Source organism: Moschus berezovskii, chromosome 10 (genome assembly GCF_049115385.1).
Source record: "Moschus berezovskii isolate FMDL1 chromosome 10, NW_MosBer_1.0, whole genome shotgun sequence".
Lineage (NCBI taxonomy): Eukaryota > Metazoa > Chordata > Mammalia > Artiodactyla > Moschidae > Moschus > Moschus berezovskii.
In genome coordinates, this window is record NC_142469.1 from 103,352,952 (window position 1) to 103,370,707 (window position 17,756).

Here is a 17,756-nt window from a genome sequence, read left to right on the forward strand (position 1 = left end):
TTCACTTTCATGCGTTGGAGAAGGAAATGGCAACCCACTCCAGTGTTCTTGACTGGAGCATCCCAGGGACGGGGGAGCCTCGTGGGCTGCCGTCTATGGGGTCGCACAGAGTCAGACACGACTGAAGTGACTTAGCAGCATCAGCGGCAGTAAGAGTTGGGGGAGAAGATATAAGAGGAAATAAAAGAAGATCTTCTACTTTGGCCGACTCATTGGAAAGACCCTGATGCTGAGAAAGACAGAGACAGCAGGAGATGGTTAGACAGCATCACCCACATGATGGACACGAACCTGGGCAAACTCTGGGAGATGGTGAGGGACAGGGAAGCCTGGCGTGCTGCTGTCCACGGGGGCTCAAAGAGTCGGACATGACTTGGCGACTGGACAAGCAAATCAAAAAAGAAGAGATGGATGCAATGATGAAAAACTGAAGTGTAAAACAATGTAAATCTATATACTATTTTTTCTTTCAAGTTTTCTATGAAAAGTAAGAATAGCAAATGAAAAATACTTCTGTAGAAGCAAGCATAATAGCTGTCTGTGTATCTCTCAGTCCATGGATAGATGGATGGGTACATCAGACAGCAGTGAGTATGGTCCAGGTTTTTGTCAGGTCTTGCCATCTTTGAAAAAGATGTCTTATGGCTTGATATTCTAAGAAATTGTTCACTAGGGCCAAAGAAAACCATGTTCCTCCCCCAAGAAATCATGAACACACTAGTTAAGTTTAGTGAGTTCAGCAAGTATTAACTGCAACAGCCCAGCCATCTAGAGGCTGAATGTGCAGTATTTGGCACATGGTGACAAGGATTAATTTAAGGTCAAATCTACACCCAAGTCTGACCAGCTGTGTGGTCCTGGGCACGTTCCATAATCTCTCTCTGCCTCAGGATCCTCCACGTGGGGACCACAGTGCTGTGAGATCGATGAAGGGACCCATGGGAGCCCAGACCCATGCCTGCCCCTTCTCCTCCCTGCGGTGTGGCTGTTGCCCTGTGGCAGGCACAGGGGCAGGGCCGGAGATGCCGAGGTAGATAAGGCCTCCCACCCTACTCTCAAGATACCAGTCAATCCAGAAGGAAATCAACCCTGAATATTCATTGGAAGGCCTGTTGCTGAAGCGGAAGCTCCAATACTTTGGCCACATGATGCAAAGAGCTGATTTACTGGAAAAGACCCTGAGGCTGGGAAAGATGGAGTGCAGGAGGAGAAGGGGGTGACAGAGGATGGGATGGTTGGATGGCATCACTGACTCAATGGACATGAGTTTGAGCAAACTCTGGGAGAGAGTGGAGGACAGACGAGCCTGGTGGGCTATAGTCCATGGGCTACCAACCAACCCGTGAAGTTGCTCAGTCATGTCCGACTCTTTGCGACCCCATGGGCTACAAGCCAGTGCAAAGAGTCGGAAACAGCTTAGCAACTGAACAACAACCTCAGTCAAGGAGCTCCCAGGCTAGAGAGAAAGGAAGACAGACCCAGAATGCTACGTGTCTGTGACGGAGTGCGTGCTACCCTGGCTTGCATCTTTCCCGTGGCTCCCTGGTCCTGCACCAGGGGCTCCCCTCCAGTCTGCGTGATCGATTCCTCCTCTTTTCCCAGCCCAGGACGTCTTCCTCCCCCACCCCCAAGCCTGCTCCCCCTGTGCCCCTCTCCCCAGCCCCCCATCTGCTTTCCTCTCGGAATACCTCCGGCATCACACCCCTCTTGCTCCTCTGCTGCTCCTGCTGGGTCCCATCACCACCATCACTCTGCTCCACGCTGGTCCACCCCTGGGGCACCCACAGGCAGCAGCACGGTGGGGAAGGGGGCTTTAGCAGACATAACATCGGGTCACCCCTGTGCTGCAGCGCCTCGGTGCCTCCTGCACTTGAAGCCAGTGTTCTCCACAAGCCTACGAGACCCCCCCCGGAGGGCGCACGGCCCCCATGACCCGACCTCACCCAGCGGTCACCTGGGCTGCTATCCCTCTGCCTGGAACTCGCTTTCCCATTCCGGGTTCAGTTAACTACCGCTCCTCCTTATGGCTCAAATTTCCTTCACGAGCTCTGCTCCACTGCTCTCTGAAAATCTGCGACTCCCAGAGACTCCCCCACCTTCCTGGCTATTTATGCTTTCTTCCCACATGGCCCGGATCATGTCAAGACCTGGGTGTGATGATCACAGTGTATGTGTCTGGTCCACCACCTCTCACGAGGCTGTGAGGTTAGGAGGGCGGGACTGTGCCCGCAGAGCTGGAGATGCGTCTGAACACCTGTGACAGGGCCAGGTCCCTGGGGTGCACTCAAAGATGGTGGTGGAGTTAACGAGCACTCCCTGGGGGCTCATGGGAAATACTCCAGCAAATCCTGGAGCCTATGGGAGGAAGGTTCTGGGCAGGAGAGCCCCGTAGACGGAATACGGCAGTGTGCAAAGAGCGGGGAGCTGCAGATAGCAAATGGGGGATTTTAAAGCAGATGGGAGCCCACGGATGATGTTTTTCTGGCTTCAGTCACAGAGTTCGTGGGCCTGGGCTACAGACGGACGGTGGCAATCCTCTACCAGATGATCTTCACCGTGGGGCTCGTGCTGCTCTCTGGACTGGCCTACATACTCCCGCACTGGCGCTGGCTGCAGCTGGCCGTCTCCCTGCCCATCTTCCTGCTCCTCTTCGGCTTCTGGTACTGTGTCCCCATGGGGACCCATCTTCCCAACAGCCAGGGCAGCCCTACCCGCAGGCCCGGGGCTTCCAGCCACCCACACCATCTGGGGTGCTCCGTCACAGGGTAGCCCTTACTCCCGGGAGGGGAGCCTCTCTCAGCCACTCTTTAAAGAAACTTACAGAGTTGAAGAAATGTAGATGAAGGAATGGAACCATCTCTGGGGAGTTTGCCCATCAGACAGGAGCAAAGCCTCCAGCAGTTTCTTCTTATCAGTTGTCAGCCCTTGGCAGGGTCTGGAGGGGAAAACAAGCAGACAGATGCGCTTTCATCGTGGGAAAGGGAAGAGTGGGTAGCAGAGAGGCTCATGGAGTGAAATGTCTCATCTACACGGCTTCTGTTGCTGTTTAGCTGAGGGCGCATCTTACCTGTGGGAGGCCCCAAGTCCACCCCAACCTCTCAGAACCAGAGCCAGCTTCTAAGTGCACTCAGACTCAGGAAAAGCCTGCTCTGTTCCCGTCAGCATGGAGCAAGGGGCTCTCCAGTGATGGGGCTCCGCTGGCTGAGTCCTGATGGCTGGTGGGGTGAGACCCTCCCTGTGTGTTTTCAGGTGACCTTCTTCCAGAGATTCCCAGTCTTTGAGTTTAAAACATCCTAGTCTCCTCTGAGGGTGCTTCCCTGGTGGCTCAGATGATAAAGACTCTGCCTGCAATGCAGGAGATGTGGGTTCGATTCCTGGGTCGGGAAGATCCCCTGGAGGAGGGCATGGCAACCCACTCCAGTGTTCTTGCCTGGAGAATCCCACGGACAGAGGAGCCTGGCAGGCTACGGTCCACAGGGTTGCACAGAGTTGGACACGACTGAAACGACTTAGCAAGTGGTCCCATCTGAAATAGACACCGTGGAGTCTACCTCATGTTGAAGGCAAGCGAATGTAGTTTAGTTTGTTTTGGACACACTTGGAGGCTTGTTCAACAGCCCCTGTCTTGTGTGGAGGCGTTCTACTGCATTGCATGGGGTGGGCACGTGGAGCCTCTATAGTGTGTGAGGAATTTTCCAGGGGCCAGAAGGGCGGCTGGCTTCTGGGAGAGACTGAGACCTCCGTCCCTCTGGATGGAGACTGCACCGGAAGGGAGAGTCTTTTTCATTTATTCATTGATTTTAATCAGAGGCTAATTACTTTACAACATCGTGGTGGTTTTGGGTCATACACACCGAGGAAAGCAGAATTGAGAGAGACACGTGCACCCCATGTTCACTGAAGCGCGGTTTATGGTAGCTAGGACATAGAAGCAACCCAGATGTCCATCGGCAGACGAATGGACGAGGAAGCGGCGGTACATATACACAAGGCAGTATTTCTCAGCTATAAAAAAGAATGCATTCGAGTCAGCTCCGGCGAGGTTCTCCTTTGATCTTAACCTCAGACGGGCTCTGGGGGAGACACCAAGTGGGGATGATCTGCATCCGCAGGTTTGTGCCTGAGTCCCCCCGATGGCTGTTATCGCAGAAGAGAAATACTCAGGCAATAAAGATCATGGACCACATCGCCCAAAAGAATGGGAAGCTGCCTCCTGCCGACCTGAAGGTGACTCACTCGCAAGGGCTTTCTCCCCTCACTGAATGCTGGGTTGGGTTTATGACTTGGCGCTTGCCTGTGGGACTTGCCTGGGGAAGCGGGAAGGTGCTGGAGCTCTTGGGGTGATGAGTGTGATGAGTGGGGGCTGGTGGGGGTGGGGGGGTGGGGCAGGGGAAGGGCTCTGATGGCGACTCCTGCTCACGGTGGCAGCCTGGATGTGGCTGATGCCCTGACTCTCCTAGATGCTGTCTCTCGAGGAGGACGTCGCTGAGAAGCTGAGCCCGTCGTTCGCAGACCTGGTCCGCACACCCAACCTGAGGAAGTACACCTTCATCCTGATGTACCTGTGGTGAGCGGTCTTTCCGAGGCCCCATGCTCTTCCCTGCATGCCAGGGTACATGTCAGAGATGGTGGGCCAACTTAGGCGGGGAAAGAGAGGCGTGAAAAGGCATTTCCAGATGGCTTTCCGCTCAAAGAGCTCTTAAAAAGACACCCATATTTCTCCCTTGAGGACTGCCCAGTAGAGAAAAGGCCTCGTTTTAGTAAGAAGAAATCCCCACATAGAAAAGTCAGCAGTGAGCCGGAGGGAGGTGACCGGGTCGCCAGAAACCCCATGCATCAGGGGCCAATGCTGACTTAGCCCTGGCAGGTAGATGAGATTTCAGGGGTTCCCCAGGACGTCAGTACTTCCCTGGTGGCTCAGACAGTAAAGCATCTGCCTACAATGTGGGAGACCCGGGTTCGATCCCTGGGTTGGGAAGATCCCCTGGAGAAGGAAATGGCAACCCACTCTAGTACTCTTGTCTGGAAAATCCCATAGATGGAGGAGCCTGGTAGGCTACAGTCCATGGGGTCACAAAGAGTCGGACATGACTGAGCAACTTCATTTTCTGGGCTGTCAAGGAGGAAGAAGACTTCCTCACGTCTGAGGACTTGACAGAGCCTGTGGAAAGCACATGCATGCTTTTTCCACACCGATTAGGAAGTGCCTGTCCATGCCCAGCACCCCTTGCACACCCCGGGGCAGTGTCACCCTCCCTGGTGGCTTCCTCAAGGTGGGGTCTTCTCCCTCCTCCCTCGGGGGCTCTGGGTCAGCTCCCACCTCAGTGCTTGCTCCTCCACACCCCGGTGGCCCTTCAGTTACTCCTGGAAACCCCTGGGCCGAGTAGCCGGGTTCCCCTTCCACTGAGGTCACTCTGCCGCCCTGCCCGTCTTTGCCCTTCCGTGAAATAAGGGCTCCGACTACAAGGGCAGCACCTGGCACGTAGCAGCCGCTCCGTAAATATTTGCAGAAGCTTGAATGAGTAACCAGTGTTCCAGAGTCCGTCCCGGGTTCTCTCCTGGTCCCCAGGTCCCGTGTCTGCGGTCTGGCCCCGGAGCCCTGTGCCCGCTGTGTGAGGGGCCCAGGAACCCCTGCAAGCAGGCCGGGTGCCTGGCGCCTTTCTCTTGATTCTCGGCATCCGACGCCGTGGTGCCTCTTGGGTTGGAGGCCGGGGCCCCGCAGACAGGAAGGCTTGCTCCCTCTTATATCAGCCTGGGCCCCGTCTCCATCCCAAGCACTCCTGTCAAGGCGGTGATTCTGTCTCCTCAGCTCTCTCCCACCCCTCCACGCAAGCTTTCCTCAAATCCCGCTCCGTCCTGAAACTCTGTCCCGAATCTGCCATTGTCTCATCGCCTGTGCCCGTAGCTGTGAGTGTTGCCGTCTCCCGTCTAGCTCGTCGCTAGCCTCCTTGCTGCTGGTCTGCTCCCACTCCTGGTCCCCGCTACCCAGACGCTGCTCACAAAGCAGGCGAAGGTCCCGGACCGCATTGCCTCCTTGTCCACATCCTCATAATCTTCCTAATCCACTGAGAAGAAGCCCAGCTTCCCTCCACGGCCTGCAAGGCTTCATGCCATCTGGCCCTGGATGCCGTTTCTTACTGTACACGCCCCTCGCCCCCGTCAGCTCCGTTCATTACGACTCGGGGAAGCGGGTGCCCATCACTTCCTGGCTGTGTAACCTTCAGGAGGCTTCGTGATCTCTCTGACTCAGTTTCCTCATCAGCCAATGGAGTAATGATAGGACCTACTCACGGGCATGTTGGAAGAATTGATGTGATAATTGGTGTGAAAGGCTTAGAACTTAGGAAATGCCCAGCAACAACAGATTGCTATGTTTACATCAGTGTGAGAGGGCAATGGCAACCCACTCCAGTATTCCTTGCTGGGAAACCCCATGGACAGAGGAGCCTGGTGGGCTACAGTCCGTGGGGCCGCAGAGTCAGACATTGGTGAAAAACCATCACCTCTACCCGCAGTACTGTGTGCATGCAGTTTGTGGGTTCTGCCGAAAGATGGCAGCATTGCACGTTGTTGACTGTTTCCAGTTTGGTTGGTCAGTAGCTAAGTCCGGTCCAACTCTTTGGGACCCCTTGGGACCCCTTGGGATGGCAGCACGCCAGGCTTCCCTGTTCTTCACCATCTCCCAGAGTTTGTCGTGGTTTGGGGTTTTTGTTTATTTGTTTGTACAGGAAAATCAGGGTTCTACATTCCTTGCCCTTGAGTCTGTCGCTTTATGGGGGGAAGGTGACTGTTCGCATTTAACCATCTAACGTGGCACAGAGAAGCCCCCCTTGCCCCGCCAGGGTCGTCTAAACTCACCGGGTTGCAGTCAGCACATTCTTATTCTCTTGACACTTTGGTTCAAACAGGAATAATTTAGGACTAGAAACAAAAGCATCCCAGACTCCCCTGGGTGCAGCTTTATAAAACCAGGGAGTGAGTGAGTGAAGTGAGTGAAAGTCGTTCAGTCGTGTCTGACTCTTTGCCACCCTATGGACCACAGCCTACCAGGCCCCACTGTCCATGAGATCTTCCAGGAAAGAATACTGGAGTGGGTTGCCATTCCCTTCTCCAGGGGATTTTCCCGATACAGGAATCGAACTGGGGACTCCTGCATTGCAGGCAGATTCCTGACCATCTGAGCCATGAGAGGTGGACCTTATATAACCGGGGGTGGGGTATAGTAGTGAGAAACGTGGCCTGTGATCTCAGTTTTGGAGCTGATGGGCAATTTCCATTTCTATAGGAAAGTAATTTCTTATCAACTAAAATCTCTTTCCACAGTCAATACTTCATATCTGCAGGTTCTGCATCTGGGGATTCAGTCAACTGCAGATAAAAAGTATTCAAAAAAATTCCAGACAGTCCCCAAAAGCAAAACTTGAATCTGCTGCATGCTGGCAACTACTTACACAACATTTATATTACGTTAGGTGTTATAAGCAATCTAGCGATGGTGTCAGTCTTACGGGAGTGTGCTCACCCTACACTGATCCACACAATTTACACGAAGGACTCGAGCAGCCTTGGATTCTGGTAGCCTGGGGGGTCCTGGAACCAGTCCTCCATGGTAGTGAGGGATGACTGTACCAACAGAGTCATTCAATGTTCCAAAACTGTGCAGTTTGCCCAAAAGTGACCCATGGGACTCTCCGTTTCCCCCTGAGTCAGAGTGACTGAGCTGGTCCCCATCCTGCTGTGTGCCATGTTCTGTAACGTGGTTGTTCTTTCCTCAAATATGGATGAGGGGGTGGTGTGCCGCGGGATATGGGGTGAAAGAGAAGCAGGGAATACTGCCGGTTCAAGATGGTGTGATGTGTGCAGGGGCCCTCACTGTGCAGCTGGGAAGACTTGGCCGACTCCTTCCCCCCGTGGCACTCTGGATCCTGGCCCTGGGAAAGACAACCGTGACAGCAATAAAATCTGCTCTTCACTGAGAACCCAACTACACTGAGCCCTTCCGGTCTGAATCCTGAAACTGCTCCCTCCCCACTGCTGTCTCCTGCCCTGCTTGGGGCATCCGATGAGACAGGGCCCGTGTGGTGTTCAGAGCAGGGCTGCCCGCAGGGGCACAGTTAGGCGTAAACAATGGTCGCTACATCGTTTGCTGTCTCTCGGAGACACGGGTCTGTCCTGTAAGTCACAGGCTCACAAAAATCATGGAAGGAGCTTCTCAACCAGGAGGGCCCCTCCTGGATTTTGACGCTGCCCCAACCCCGCCTCTTCTCCTATTACGACTTCCCTGGTGGCTCAGATGGTAAATTGTCTGCCTACAATGCAGGAGACCCGGGTTCGATCCCCTGGGTCGGGAAGATGCCCCCGGAGAAGGCAATGGCAACCCACTCCAGTATTCTTGCCTGGAAAATCCCATGCACGGAGGAGCCTGGTGGGCTACAGTCCATGGGGTCTCAGAGTCAGACGCGACTCAGCGGCTTCACTTACTTTTTACTTCTCATATTGCTCTAGAACATTCTATATCCTGCGATGGATGCTTCCTTCCTTCCAGCGCGCAGGGGCCGTTTTCCTCCCGGCCAGTCTCCCGGATCGCCCCTCTTCCGAGGAGCTCACCTCTGCCCCGCCTCTCCTGCCCGTCCAGGTTCACCAGCTCCGTGGTCTACCAGGGCCTCATCATGCACGTGGGCGCCACCGGCGGGAACCTCTACCTGGACTTCCTCTACTCTGCTCTGGTCGAATTCCCCGCCTCCTTCATCATCCTGGTCACCATCGACCGCTTCGGCCGCCGCGGCCCGCTGGCCACGTCCAACCTGGCGGCAGGGCTGGCCTGCCTCCTCATGGTCTTTATCCCACGCGGTGAGTGGCCCACGCCCACCATCCTCCGGCTCGTTGAGCCGTGGGCAGAGTGTTAGCGCTGGAACAGGATCAAAGACAAGGTGCTTGCCTGAGTCTAGAACGGCTTTTTTAAAAAATGTTAAGTAGAGGTACAGCATGCCGACGATGAGCTCTTTTCAAGTGTTCAAGCCGATGAATGTTTCACATGTATGTACGCCTGGGCACCGCGACCTGCGCCAGGATAAAGAGCACTTCCAGCGCCTCGGAAGGCCCCTCACCCTTCTTGACCACCAACGCTCGGCACCCCTGCCCAGGTCACTGCTGCTCTGGTCTCTGCCCCCGCAGATTAATGTCGGCTGTTCTTGAACTTCATACAGTTGAACCATACTGCACCTACGCTTTGTGTCGCCTTCATTCACTTATCGTGGCATCTGCGAGGTTCACCCACATTGTCCCATGAGGGTGTCGCTTGTACTTTTTCACTGCTGGGCAGCCTCGCATCGTACGAATCCCTCACCCTGTATCCAGGCCTCTGTTGACTTCAGGTCTCCTAAGGTCACCCTGGACTACTGTACAAAGAATTAAAGCCCCATCCCTCTTCTTCCTTCTCTTTTCCCTCTAGAACATAAGTTCCAAGAAGAGGAAATGCTCTCTGCTTTGCTCATGGCCGAGCTCCTGGGGCAGAGATGCCACTCTGTCAAGTACACAGAGAAACTTCCCAGGTGGTTCTTGTGATAAAGAGCCTGCCTGTCAGTGCAAGAGATGTGAGAGATGCAGGTTCAATCCCTGGCTTGGGAAGCTGTAAAGTCATCCCGTGTCTGCCTATTGGGATTAAGTCTGCAGAGAACATTCCAACACATCTATTTGTGGACACTCACCGCCCTTGCTCGGTCAGGGGGCGGGGCACAGGTTAGTCTTAGTAGACACAGCCAGACAGCTTTCCAGTGCCCGCTCCCACGGCGATGGCTTAGCTTTCCAGTGGTTCCACAGACTCCCCAGCACTTGGCATCATGAGTCTTCTCAACACCAGCCATCTTGGTGCCTGTTTGCTTGAGTCCATAATTCTTAGAAATCCAAGATAAGCCAAAGCAGAATCATTTGGGCAGTTTTAATTTGAGTACATACATTGCCTTTCTCATTTGTTACTTTTAGAAATGTTAAAAAAAATAGGAGAGCAGATTTGCTATTTTCTCAGTTTTTATTGCTTGTGCTCGGCACTTGTTGGTTTAATGAGTCATTTTGGCAGGCTTTGGTGGCAGGATATTATGAGAAACAGCCCATGAAATCTCTGTTCTCAAGAATTAGACTATACAGAGCAGGCTGGAAATTTTAAGAGGTAGCAAAAGGTAGCTCAGGTTTTTTCTCTTCCTCCTTTCATGAGTGAGTGAGTGCAGTCGCTCAGTCGTATCCGACTCTTTGCGACCCCGTGGACTGTAGCCCACCAGCTCCTCCATCCATGGGATTTCCCAGGCAAGAGTACTGGAGTGGGTAGCCGTTTCCTTCTCCAGGGGATCTTCCCGACCCAGGGATGGAACAGGGGTCTCCCAAAGCGCAGGCAGGTACTATACTGTCTGAGCCATCAGGGACAAAGGCAGGAAACGGGGCCGAGCATCTGAAATCGGTTCCCCCCCGTTTCCCCCATCTCCCTGTTTCTAGAATCCTGGTAAAGCTGAATGAATGAGCAGAGGTTTTCGTTGCTGTTTTTTAAGTAACAGCACCAAGTACCGAGAGGGAACCTGGGATCTGAGACCATTTGATTATCACCTGGAAGAAGCTTAGGTGCCGTGTCCTCTGTCCCACATCCCCCTAGGACCCTCTCCCAGCTCCCGCTCTTGCCTCTTGCCTTTACTGGTCCTTATCGCGTTAGATGACGCGCCTCCGTCTCCTGCTCCAGAAACTATTTCAAGTGCCTTCTATGTACTTGCGTGCATGCATGCTAAGTCGCTTTATCTGTGTCTGACTCTTTGCAGCCCTCTGGAGCAAAGACCCTTTGGAGCCCACCAGGCTCCTCTCTCCATGGGATTCTCCAGGCAAGAATACTGGCGTGGGTTGCGGTGCCCTCCTCTAGGGGATCTTCCCAACCCAGGGGTTGAACCTGCATCTCTTATGTCTCTTGCATTGGCAGTTGGGTTCTTTACCAGTAGCATCACCTGGGAAGCTCCTCTGTGTACTTGACACAGTGGCGTCTCTGCCCCAGGATCTCAGCCGCGAGCAAAGCAGAGAAAGATTCCACTTCTTGGAGCTTAAGTTCTAGAGGGAAAAGAGAAGGAGGAAGAGGGATGGGGCATTAATTCTTTGTATGGTGGTCCAGGGTGACCTTCGGAGACCTAAGTGAAGAGGGGATGAGACATTTAAACAGCCGGGCAAGGAGGTTTCCAGGAAAGGGAACGGCAAGAGCAGGGACCTTGAGGATGGGGAGAGCTGGGCGTTGGAGGGGCAGCCGGACCCTTATGAGCAGGAGACAGGGAGAGATGCCAGCATGGGTTTTATCCTGAGCGTGGCAGGAAGCCACACAGCAGGACTGCAGTTGTAAGTGGTCCCTCCAACTGCTGGCGAGAGTGACCTGGGCCCGGAGGTGGCAGAGTGTGATTCTCTGCAGTCAAGGACGCCGTGCGTGTCCAGTAGAGCATCTTGCCAGATCCATCAAAGCTGCGGAATTTGTGACCAATGCCCTCCTCCAGGTGTCCGAGTGAACTCCCTTATCTTGTATCTCATAGGAGCCTTAACTAAAGGCTCTGCTTGGGCTCTCCTCCAGGCAGAGGGAAGCCAAGACCTGGAGAGACTGCACTGGCTGCGGCAAACTTGGCCCCAAGGCCACTGGGTCTGCTCTCCCCGGAGCCTCCCGCTGGCGAGGGGATGGAAGCCTGTCCTCCTTGAGTAGCCAGCTCGTGGGGACGAGGGTGAGATGACACGCTGTCTGTGACCCTGGAGGCTCTGTTAGTGAGCCGGCCTGACTCAGGAGCACTTGTGGTTTGGGGTCTGGGTGAACACCTAACACGCAGATGAAGCAGATGATGGTACCGAATGCTTCGATGGCTCCCCAGAAAGGAGAAGGCTTCTGGACCTGCCGCTAACTAAGACTCAGAGCCGACTGCTAGGAGGAGATGAGGGTTTGCATCCCTCATCCTCTCAGACCAGTGAAAGATGCTTGGGTTAAAAAATGTGTGCTGAGGACTTCCCTGGTGGTCCAGGGGTTAAGAATCCAGCTGCCACTGCAGGGGACACGGGTTCGATCCCTACTCTGGCAAGATTCCATATGCCGCGGGGCAACTAAGCCCAGGGGTCGGAACTACTGAGCCGAAGTCCTAGAGCCCACAAGCTGTAACTACTGAAGCCCTCAATATCAGATCTAGAGAGCAGCCCCTGCTCATGCAACTAGAGAAAACCCTTGAACAGCAGCGAAGACTCAGTGCCGTCAAAAATAAATAAACAAAACATTAAAAAAATGTGTTGGGAAATGAGTGCTGAGGATGAGAAATCTGGTCCACCAGTTCTAGGACTTCTGCCCGAGGGAACCAGGTTGTTGAGGACCTGCTGTGTTTAAGGAGCTGTGTCAGCAAGGACACTATTGTAGGATAATAAGAAGCCAGGACTGGTAGAGCAGTCACGATGCACATTTGACATGTGTTATGTCTAAATCTCATCACAACCTGTAAGTTGGGTAAAATTATTCCCATTTCACAGCTGAGGAGACTGAGGCAGCAGAAGTAAGCCATTTGCCTTGTCACTCTGCTGACAGGAGGCACAGCTGAGATTAGCAAAAGCACATTCTTTCCTCTGCACAGTGAAGTCTTCCCTCAAGTATCATCGAGTCCCCAGATCTCTCAGGACTCAGTTTAGTTACTGTTAGTGGTGGTCGCTGAGTCATGTCCGACTCTTTGGGACCCTATGGACTGTAGCCCGCCAGGCTCCTGTGTCCACGGGATTCTCCAGGCAGGAATACTGGGGTGGGTTGCCATTTCCTCCTCCAGGGCACCTTCCCAACCCAGGGATCAAACCCAGGTCTCCTGCATTGCAAGCAGATTCTTTACCATCTGAGCCACTAGGCTCAGTTTACTGATCCAAATATGGAGGGGTCGGATAAGACAATCTTTTGGGCCCTTCCAGCTCTTAAGTCCAAGCTCCCAGTCACGGCGTCTCCTGGAAAATCTGTGGGTACAGCCCTCTAGCTCTCACACCCTCTGTCTGTCTCCTCCCAGATCTGCCCTGGTTGAATATCACGGTAGCTTGTGTCGGCCGAATGGGGATCACCATCGTGTTCCAGATGGTGTGCCTGGTCAATGCCGAGCTGTTCCCTACATTCATCCGGTGAGTGTATCCAGGGGGACGGGGCGGCTAGCCGCTGACAGGGCTGTGGGCCAGCTGGGCTTACTGAGGACCACTCTTGAAGATGCCCTCCCCAGGGTGGGTGGGTTGACACTGAGATGGGGGTTGGACATCAAAGACAGCCCACGCCTGACGCGGTAGAGAAGGTGAGATGGACAGGTTAAGGTGGACTCAGGGTCGCGTCGTGCCCCGTACAGAGGGCCGACACAAGAGGAAAGATATCGGGTTAAGGGCAGTTCCTATTTGGACAGTAACATAGAGAACGTTGCCACACACGGCGTGCAGGTCACCCTGTAAAATCGTTGTTACCCGCCTTTCACATGTGAGCAGGCCGAGGTTTACAAAGGGAAGGCGACCTTCCCAGAGTCACACAGCTAGAAAGTGGCAGGGCACAGGTAAGAGCACACTGCTTCGCCCCTCCTATTTTTTTTTTTCAACTGAAGTACGGTTGATTTACAATGGTGTGTGTGAATTTCTGCTGCACGATGAAGTGATCAGTTACACGTATACATATTGGTACAGTCTTTCTTGTGTTCTTTTCCATTATGGTTTGTCACAGGGTGGTGAGTACCGTTTGCTGTGTTCTATGGTAGGACCCGGTTGTCCGTCCGTCCCGTTTACACTCGTTTGCCTCTGCTAGGCCCAACCTCACTCCATCCCTCTCCTCCCCCTCCCTCTTGGCCACCAAGAACACACTTCTTTCTGCCCTTGAAGCTGGTATTTCCCTACAACGACACAATACTTTGTAAGCATAGCAATGGGCCCGGATCATTCATTGTTTCAAGCCAGGTTTATTGAGGTAGAATTTTCTTAGAGCAAGATTCACCCTCAAAGGCACAGTTTGATGAGTCTTGATTCCATTCATTTCAGCATTACCACAATCAAGGTGACACAGACGTGTTTCCATCGTGTGCAAATGCGTCCTCCTGTCCCTCTGTGATCCATTTTCTCCCCTCCCACCTCCAGCACTGGGCAACCCCTGATCTGATTTCTCTCCCTATGGCTTTGCTGTTTCTGGAATGTTACATACATGAAATAACTTGGAGTGTAGGCTTTTGTGTTTGGCTTCTTTCCCTTGACATCATGGGACCCATCCACGCTGTGGCTTGAATCAATGCTCCATTCCTTCTTATTGCTGAGTGCGGGTTCCATGCGTGGAAGATGGACCACGGTGTGTTTGTCTGTTTCTCAGTTCATGGAGGTTTGGGCTTTCTCCACAATGATTACAATACAGGTGCCAATAAGTATTTACTTATGGGTCTGTGGGCTTCCCTGTGGTTCAGCTGATAAAGACTCAGCCTGCAATGCAGGGGACCCTGGTTCAATTCCTGGGTCAGGAAGATCTGCTGTCAAAGGTATAGGCTATCCACTCCAGTGTTCTTGGGCTTCCTTGGTGGCTCACTGGTAAACAATCCACCTGCAATGTGGGAGACCTGGGTAGGGAAGATCCCTGGAGAAGGGAAAGGCTACCCACTCCAGTATTCTGGCCTGGAGAATTCCATGGGCTGTATAGGCCATAGGGCTGCAAAGAGTCGGACACAACTGAGCGACTTTTGCTTCACTATGGCTCTTTGCGTGGACATATGTCTCCATTTCTCTTAGGTAAAAACTTAGGGCTGGGTCATATGGTAGTTGTGTGTTTAAATTCACGAGAAACTATCAAAATGCTTTCCAAAGTGGCCACACCATTTTCTGTCCCACCAGCTTGAGACACAGGTGACTGCTCTGCACCCTCCCCTGTCCTTGGTGTCACCAGCTTTAAAAAAATGTTTGAGCCATTCTTGGCGGTGGTGGTGTTATCATGACTTCGATTTACATTCTCCTAAAGTAGGAAGTCAAGAAACACCTGGAATAACAGGCAAATTTGGCCTCGGAGCACGGAATGAAGCAGGGCAAAGACTAATAGAGTTTTGTCAAGAGAACGCACTGGTCATAGCAAACACCCTCTTCCAACAACACAAGAGAAGACTCTACACATGGACATCACCAGAGGTCAACACCCAAATCAGATTGATTTTATTCTTTGCAGCCAAAGATGGAGAAGCTGTATACAGTTAGCAAAAACAAGACCAGGAGCTGACTGTGGCTCAGATCATGAACTCCTTATTGCCAAATTCAGACTTAAATTGAAGAAAGTAGGGAAAACCACTAGACCATTCAGATATGACCTAAATCAAATCCCTTATGATTACACAGTGGAAGTGAGAAATAGATTTAAGGGACTAGATCTGATAGATAGAGTGCCTGATGAACTCTGGATGGAGGTTCGTGACATTGTACAGGAGACAGGGACCAAGACCATCCTCATGGAAAAGAAATGCAAGAGAGCAAAATAGCTGTCTGAGGAGGCCTTACAAATAGCTGTGAAAAGAAGAGAAGCGAAAAGCAAAGGAGAAAAGGAAAGATATAAGCATCTGAATGCAGAGTTCCAAAGAATAGCAAGGAGAGATAAGAAAGCCTTCCTCAGTGATCAATGCAAAGAAATAGAGGAAAACAACAGAATAGGAAAAACAAGAGAGCTCTTCAAGAAAATTAGAGATTCCAAGGGAACATTTCATGCAAAGATGGGCTCGATAAAGGAGAGAAATGGTATGGACCTAACAGAAGCAGAAGATATTCAGAAGAGGTGGCAAGAATACACAGAAGAACTGTACAAAAAAGATCTTCACGACAAAGATAGTCATGATAACGTGATCACTGACCTAGAGCCAGACATCTTGGAATGTGAAGTCAAGTGGGCCTTAGAAAGCATTACTACGAACAAAGCTAGTGGTGGTGATGGAATTCCAGTTGAGCTATTTCAAATCTTGAAAGATGATGCTGTGAAAGTGCTGCACTCAATATGCCAGCAAATTTGGAAAACTCAGCAGTGGCCACAGGACTGGAAAAGGTCAGTCTTCATTCCAATCCCAAAGAAAGGCAATGCCAAAGAATGCTCAAACTACCGCACAATTGCACTCATCTCACACGCTAGTAAAGTCATGCTCAAAATTCTCCAAGCCACGCTTCAGCAATATGTGAACCGTGAACTCCCAGATGTTCAAGCAGGTTTTAGAAAAGGCAGAGGCACCAGAGATCAAATCGCCAACATCTGCTGGATCATGGAGAAAGCAAGAGAGTTCCAGAAGAGCATCTATTTCTGCTTCATTGACTATGCCAAAGCTTTGACTGTGTGGATCACAATAAACTGGAAAATTCTGAAAGAGATGGGAATACCAGACCACCTGACCTGCCTCCTGAGAAACCTATATGCAGGTCAGGAAGCAACAGTCAGAACTGTACATGGAACAACAGACTGGTTCCAAATAGGAAAAGGAGTATGTCAAGGCTGTATATTGTCACCTTGCTTATTTAACTTATATGCAGAGTACATCATGAGGAACGCTGGTCTGGAAGAAGCACAAGCTGGAATCAAGATTGCTGGGAGAAATATCAATAACCTCAGATATGCAGATGACACTACCCTTATGGCAGAAAGTGAAGAGGAACTCAAAACCTCTTGATGAAAGTGAAAGAGGAGAGTGAAAAGGTTGGCTTGAAGCTCAACATTCAGAAAACAAAGATCATGGCATCTGGTCCCATCACTTCATGGGAAATAGATAGAAAAACAGTGGAAACAGTGTCAGACTTTATTTTTTTGGGCTCCAAAATCACTGCAGATGCTGATTGCAGCCATGAAATTAAAAGACGCTTACTCCTTGGAAGGAAAGTTATGACCAACCTTGATAGTATATTAAAAAGCAGAGACATTACTTTGCCAACAAAGGTCCATCTAGTCAAGGCTATGGTTTTTCCCGTGGTCATGTATGGATGTGAGGGTTGGACTGTGAAGAAAGCTGATCGCCGAAGAATTGATGCTTTTGAACTATGGTGTTGGAGAAGACTCTTGAGAGTCCCTTGGACTGCAAGGAGATCTAACCAGTCCATTCTAAAGGAGATCAATCCTGGGTTTTCATTGGAAGGACTGATGCTAAAGCTGAAACTGCAATACTTTGGCCACCTCATGCGACGAGTTGACTCACTGGAAAAAACTCTGATGCTGGGAAAGGTTGGGGGCGGGAGGAGAAGGGGACGACAGAGAATGAGATGGCTGGATGGCATCACCGACTCAATGGACATGAGTTTGAGTGAACTCCGGGAGTTGGTGATGGACAGGGAGGCCTGGTGTGCTGTGATTCATGGGGTCGCAAAGAGTTGGACACGACTGAGCGACTGAACTGAACTGAACTACTGATAATGTTGATTGCCTTTGTGTGTCCTTATTACCATCTGTATCTTAGAAGGCTTAGTCTAAATAAAGAGTATTTTTGTTGTAAAGGATTAATCCCCTAAAGTTTAAATTCTGACCTTTGTTAGAGTTTGGCGCATTTCTGTAAACTTTTTTTTCCACTTTATGAATTCTTTCTTCTCCCCGTAACATCAGACCAATGATGTCGTAGAACTCACCAGCTCCCATCCTGCTCTTACGCCTGGGAAGCCCTCAGAACCCCTTCGTGAGCCAGAAGACACAGGTGACTCTGACTCACTCTCTCCTGCTCATCCCTCATTAAAAGGCCCCGTCTCACCTGGGAAAGTTTGTGCGGAATGGGTACAGAGAGATG

The 17,756-nt window shown here is 51.7% G+C and overlaps 1 protein-coding gene across 1 annotated transcript in view; it reads left to right on the forward strand.

Moving 5' to 3' along the window:
• LOC129561090 (solute carrier family 22 member 1) overlaps positions 1-17,756 on the forward strand; it is a 40,870-nt gene that overhangs the window by 10,510 nt on the left and 12,604 nt on the right. Inside the window, 5 exon segments of the mRNA XM_055433466.2 lie at positions 2,492-2,660; positions 4,113-4,227; positions 4,461-4,567; positions 8,636-8,850; positions 13,029-13,137. Coding sequence (XP_055289441.2) covers positions 2,492-2,660; positions 4,113-4,227; positions 4,461-4,567; positions 8,636-8,850; positions 13,029-13,137 — 715 coding nt within the window.